The 6,789-nt window shown below is 45.4% G+C and overlaps 1 protein-coding gene across 1 annotated transcript in view; it reads left to right on the forward strand.

Moving 5' to 3' along the window:
* LOC124019665 (glycerol-3-phosphate dehydrogenase, mitochondrial-like) overlaps positions 1 to 3,343 on the forward strand; it is a 28,527-nt gene extending 25,184 nt beyond the window's left edge. Inside the window, 1 exon segment of the mRNA XM_046335071.1 lies at positions 681 to 3,343. Within this exon segment, the coding sequence (XP_046191027.1) occupies positions 681 to 806 (126 nt within the window). The 3' untranslated portion in view covers positions 807 to 3,343.
* The last annotated feature ends 3,446 nt before the right edge of the window (positions 3,344 to 6,789 follow it).

Consider the following 6,789-nt stretch of genomic DNA (forward strand, 5'->3'; position numbering starts at 1 on the left):
ACAGAACAGGTAGATGCTCACATTAGTTTTACATGATTCCAACATAGTAATTAATGGAGAATAGGGGATTTTCATGTTCTGTTCGCTGGGTGTTTTTTCTCTTCTGCGAGTGGCAAGGCATGACAGACCCTCCTATGAAAGGAGCTGTAGGTGTGAAAGCCTAACTGGGAGTATGTTCTCTGCTGACCAGATTCAGATCATTACAGTCTGAAACGTATGACAATGACTCCAGGTAATGAGGGTGAGAGAGAGCTACAGTACTTCCAGGTCATTAGTAGTCATCATGTGATCAATTAGGAAGTATAATGCTGAGGACCAGAGAATACCTTCATTACAAGAACTGTTGACAGGAGATGACTTTCCATGGTCAAGTAAGAATCCCAGAATGGTTTGGGGTACTGTAAAACCAGTGTACTACTACCACAAGCGTCAGTAGTATGAGTACTCTGTCCAGACACAGCCTGACTACCCCTGGAGCTTAGATCAGAACATGCTCCAGCATTATAATGTATCTCTATCCCTGTCTCTAACACACACACACACACACACACACACACACACACACACACACACACACACACACAGCGTATCTCGTTGCGTTAATTTGATACCTTGCATTACATCCACAACGATGCCACAGTTTCCTCATCCTCTATATTCCCTCTGTTCCCTGCTCCCAGCTGATGAGTGCTGTGAAGAAGGGCCAGGTGTCTGACAGCAGGTTGGCCATCCTGATGAAGACAGCTGAGGAGAGCCTGGATCTGAGGGGACCTGTGACTGTGGACCGCAGTGGAGGAGGGGTGTGAGGGGAGCCCATCCGCACCACCACACATTACCACCACACCATACCATACCACCACACATTACCACCACACCGCACCACCACACCACACCACCACACTAACCAGAGCTGTGGTGTTAAGAATGACAATGATGAAAGTGATGATATTGTAAACAAGAGTACAAACTAGATTTGTATCCTAATTGAATCTAGGTGAGTATGTGTCAACCCTGAGTGTTTTATTGTGAAGTTGAGGCTAGATTGGGGCAGCAGGTAGCCTAGTGGTTAAAAGCGTTGTGCCAGTAACTGGAAGGTCAGTGTGTCCTTGAACAAGGCATTGAACCCTAATGGCTCCTGTAAATCGCTCTGGATAAGAGAGTCTGCTAAATGACTAAAATATCAAATGTAGTTTGATGTTAGACATTTTTTATAATAATTCTTTGTATTGATATTTTCATGGAGGGAAACGGGGACTAACTGGCCAGTTTTCCATCACACTGGATTCTCACTACTACAAAGTTAATGGGTTTGACAATCAGTGCCTCTGACATAAAGCTGTAACTCACAGTTCATACGGTCTATAATCTTATCAATGCTTCGCCTTATATGGCTTTGTAATATAGTTTATTGTTATATTATTCCGTCTTATTTTTGTTATCGGTGTCTTATGGATGTCCACATTTCACTGGAGCTGTACTTTGGATGTGGTTCTTATGCCCTTTCTCCAATACAAGAACCAGTTCTGCCTGGTTGCACCTGATTCCGCCTCGTTAGGGACAGCCGGCATTACAGTACCAGCAGTTTATTCACACTCAAGCTTACCGTTTCCACGTCTTCATTTCTGACTTCAGCATGTTACTTTACATCACTGTTTCTCGCCGCAGTCACATTGTATATTTAAGCAATAAGGCCCGAGGGGGGTGGTATATGGCCAATATACCACGGATAAGGGCTGTTCTTACGCATGACGCAACGCGAAGTGCCTGTATACAGCCCTTAGTTAGCCGTGGTATATTGGCCATATATCACAAACCTCCGAGGTGCCTTACTGCTATTATAAACTGGTTACCAACTTATTTTGAGCAGTACAAATAAACGTTTTGTCATACCGTGATATACCACGACTGTCAGCCAATCAGCATCCAGGGCTTGAACCACCCGGTTTATAATGGCCAATATACCACTGCTAAGGGCTGTTCGGCACGACGCGAAGTGGAGTGCCTGGATACAGCCCTTAGCTGTGCTATATTGGCTATATACCTCTAACCCCTGAGGTGCCTTATTGCTTTATAAACTGGTACAGATAAGTTACCAACAAAAATAGAACAGTGAACAAGGATTTTTGTGTCATACCGTTGGTATATTGTCTGATATACACAAAGCTGAAATGTTGTTTTGGCTAATCAGCACACAAGACCAAACTACCCGGTTTATAATAAGGCTTTTTTCCTGGCACACCGGTGACAACGACGTTTCTATATCTGCTGTCTGCTAGCTAGCATACACTGGTCTGTCTGATGCACCTTAAGTAACTGACTCCATCTTTATCCTTACTGTTTTTAAAATCATGGCAGAATGAATGCTTTTTTACTACTGTTATTGCTACGTCATTATATATATTTTAATTAAATATATTTATTCATTATAATGTTATTCACTCCTTCCACCATTCAAAGAACTTAAGATAGCTAGAGGTATGAGTGGTGATGAGATGTACGTCTAATGCTGAGAGGATTAACGGAACAATCTGGAACTTTCATTTCCAGTCAAAAGTGCTGCCGCTGCATTAGTTTGTAAACTAGAGGTGACAACCTTTACCTTTGTAGAAAGTTACAAATTGTGCCTTTTTCAGTGTTGTATGGAAATGTCTCTTCACTGTCTGTATCTGTCTGCAGTGCACCTGAGCTTGTACAGTATTTGTACTATTACTAAGTTAATACTTGCAGTTCTGCTGATTATTTGTGGTTTTATAGAGGGAAGCAGTTGAAGGGGAATGTATGATCTGTGCCTTGCTTTCAAACACGGTATGATGTCATATGAATTGAACCTATTCCAACTCATTCCTCTATATTTTACATATTTGAACTGTCTTAATGTTGCAGTTATTAAAAAGCATGTAAAGATACATATTCTAAAACATATTTTTAAAGAAAATTAGTATTTTCCGAATGGATAAAAGGAACATCACATTTTTTGATAATTCTGACTGGTTCTTAATATTGGTCTTGTTAGCATGTTTGTAATAAAATTTGCGTGTGTTCTTGTTTTGTCTAAAAAGGCTGAGAGAATCATTCTAGAGGCTTCCGCTGTGTACTCTTACTGTAACTGAATCCAACCATGTGTATCAGTTTTTTGCCACATGGGAGTTTTCAGTACAATGCCTTGACAGCCAGGGCCAACTTTGTCTATGTTTGCTTGTGTCTGCTTGGATGAAATTCCAGCCTTATCCAGATTGAAAGAGATTCATAGTCCTCTTTTTTCAATAAACACTGTAAGTCGATCTCAAAAGCTTTTTCAAGACACACTGCAATTATGTAATTAAATGTATCTGGTTGCTAACAACAACATTGTTTTCGTGTGTGTTTTCACGGCAAACCCTGTTTCTTTTACAATCCCGCTTACCGCCATTCAGATTTGTGAGCATAACAAGCTTGCATGATAATTCTCCCATAAGGGAACTTAGTAGTATAATTCAACACAATACAGAAAACGGCTGCATGTTGAACTGTACTCAGACTGAGGTGTACTACACATTGAACTGAGGTAATTAGTACCTACATTATAACCACTGAACTGTACTTGCACTGACACTTGCACTAAATCTATTCATATGGCTGCCTTCCATGAAGCAGGTTCTGATGAGCAGTCAACATACAGAACTGTATATACGAGAGATGACACCTGTTACTAGCACCACTATGAAGCTACAGGTATGGAAGAGACTGGTCAGAGTGAAGCACATGGAGTCTAGATGATCCTGCATTAAGGACGGATAGATTTATCAGTCACTCGTACAGATAAGCTGCTCTACACTGGGTACAGGACCTCATCATTTGGCTACATACAAGCTAATCTTCTCCAAGGGGAAGGTCATGTATAGATTCAGTTAGCCAACTGTAATACCCCCACAACCAGCGGAAACCAGCTAGATCATTCAATTCAGTCTGATTGCCTCAAACAAAGTGGTTTTAACCCCAAATCCATCAAAAGCTTTTGAAAATGTGTTATTGTTTTATTGGGTCTGATTTCATTCATTTGAACAGGGAACTAGTATCTGTGGTTTGCTCTGCTTAAAGGCCCTTAATATACCTGGTCCCCTGTCACCCAGCCCAGTGTTAATCCAGGGGGCTCTCCTGCACCAGGGGAATAGGTAATGGGTTTTCCTAGGTGATCAGCAGACGGTATAATGCAATTAAGCAACCTGGGGCTGTTGGACGAGGGGCTCTGATCCTGAACTAATTTGAACTGCGGTTTGATAGCAAGCGCTGTGATCCTGGAATAATCATGTAGGCTGCTAATGAAACTGGGTGGGCAGACCAGGCTGATAGACCAGGCTTATAGAGGTCCTCTGCTCTGAACGCTCGCCATGTGTCAGAGAGAGTGGGGAGACAAGATGTCAGGCTGGCTAAAATGTCTCACACATACAAGCACTAGTATGGAAGGGCCATTGCCTGCAGCCTTTTGACACACACACAGACACACACACAACCAGGCTTTCCTAAAGGTCAATGTGAGATTTGAATGTCAGGACTAAAGTCCTCTGTTCATATTACTTGGTGCGTTTGCAGTGGAAGTCTATGAGATCCATCCAGCGCCACTCTTAAAGGGCCTTGAGTGAGCGAGACCAGAGGCAATTACTGTAATTGTAATGAATAATCAGACAAATCTTCTTGGCATTATGACCACTAAAGCTCTCCATCTCTGGAGGCAGCAGGTCGGCAGCAGGGGGATTAGAGATGGGGAGAGTACACCTACAAGTGTCTGACTGACTGGTGTGGGTGTGCACTGACTGGTGTGCTCCACGATGTCTGACTGACTGGTGTGCTCCACGATGTCTGACTGACTGGTGTGCTACACGATGTCTGACTGACTGGTGTGCTCTGTGGTGTCTGACTGACTGGTGTGCTCCACGATGTCTGACTGACTGGTGTGCTCTGTGGTGTCTGACTGACTGGCTGGTGTGCTCTGTTGTGTCTGACTGACTGGTGTGCTCTGTGGTGTCTGTCTGACTGGTGTGTTCCGCGATGTCTGACTGACTGGTGTGCTCTGTGGTGTCTGACTGACTGGCTGGTGTGCTCTGTTGTGTTTGACTGACTGGTGTGCTCTGTGGTGTCTGTCTGACTGGTGTGCTCCCTGGTGTCTGACTGGTGTGCTCCGTGATGTCTGACTGGTGTGCTCCCTGGTGTCTGACTGACTGGTGTGCTCCGTGGTGTCTGACTGACTGGTGTGCTCCGTGGTGTCTGACTGACTGGTGTGCTCTGTGGTGTCTGACTGACTACTGCACACTACTAGAAAAGGGCATTAGGGAATAGCTGTGGGAATTCAACAATGCAGCTTTATTGGCTTCTCTGCATCTGTGCAATATCTTTTCTGCATCTTCTCTGTAACAAACCACTACAGCTGCAGATGCAGGACAATATGACAAAATCATACTGCCTGTCCTGCCATGGGCTCTTAATGGAAGGGTTGATCCGAATCATTTGTCAAAACTGGAACGTTCATTATAAGAAGGTTTTATCTCACGAGTATAACAGTTTTCATCACTTGAAAAAGAAGAGCTGTCCATTTTGGCTCCAGTATTGTGAGGTTTGGTCTTCAGTGTGAATGCTAGCTGTCATTCATGTTATTATGAGCCAAGATGGCTCTCCATAGCTCCCAGGCCTTCTCCTCTCCATAGCTCCCAGGCCTTCTGCTCTCCATAGCTCCCAGGCCTTCTGCTCTCCATAGCTCCCAGGCCTTCTGCTCTCCATAGCTCCAAGGCCTTCTGCTATCCATAGCTCCCAGGCCTTCTGCTCTCCATAGCTCCCAGGCCTTCTGCTCTCCATAGCTCCCAGGCCTTCTGCTCTTCATAGCTCCCAGGCCTTCGGCTCTCCATATCACCCAGGCCTTCTGCTCTCCATAGCTCACAGGCCTTCTCCTCTCCATAGCTCCCAGGCCTTCTGCTCTCCATATCACCCAGGCCTTCTGCTCTCCATAGCTCCCAGGCCTTCTCCTCTCCATATCACCCAGGCCTTCTGCTCTCCATAGCTCCCAGGCCTTCTCCTCTCCATAGCTCCCAGCCCTTCTGCTCTCCATAGCTCCCAGGCCTTCTCCTCTCCATAGCTCCCAGGCCTTCTCCTCTCCATAGCTTCCAGGCCTTCTGCTCTCCATAGCTCCCAGGCCTTCTGCTCTCCATAGCTCCCAGGCCTTCTCCTCTCCATAGCTCCCAGGCCTTCTGCTCTCCATAGCTCCCAGGCCTTCTCCTCTCCATAGCTCCCAGGCCTTCTGCTCTCCATAGCTCCCAGGCCTTCTGCTCTCCATAGCTCCCAGGCCTTCTGCTCTCCATAGCTCCCAGGCCTTCTGCTCTCCATAGCTCCCAGGCCTTCTGCTCTCCATAGCTCCCAGGCCTTCTGCTCTTCATAGCTCCCAGGCCTTCGGCTCTCCATATCACCCAGGCCTTCTGCTCTCCATATCACCCAGGCCTTCTGCCCTTGGCCCACCTTTGTTCAAAGTACAACTAGTTAGCTATGCCCCGTGGGAGTACATTTTTGAGGTGGGCGTTCTTCTGTACACAAAGGGTCTTAGAGTTGCTGACGTCACAATGTGACAAAGGCATGATCTCCACCACCACATTGAAGCTATTCATAGCAAGGTCACCAGTGTTGCTCTAAGACACATTGTAGTACAGAAGAGCACTGAGAGGTTATTGAAAGTGCTTCAGGAGAAACTGCATTGCCTTGCTAGCTGCTGCAACAGCTAACACATAATGGAGGCAGCAGCACTGATGGATGCTGCATGATGGCCAAAGG

This window comes from Oncorhynchus gorbuscha, unplaced genomic scaffold (assembly GCF_021184085.1).
Source record: "Oncorhynchus gorbuscha isolate QuinsamMale2020 ecotype Even-year unplaced genomic scaffold, OgorEven_v1.0 Un_scaffold_646, whole genome shotgun sequence".
Classification (NCBI taxonomy): Eukaryota; Metazoa; Chordata; class Actinopteri; order Salmoniformes; family Salmonidae; genus Oncorhynchus; species Oncorhynchus gorbuscha.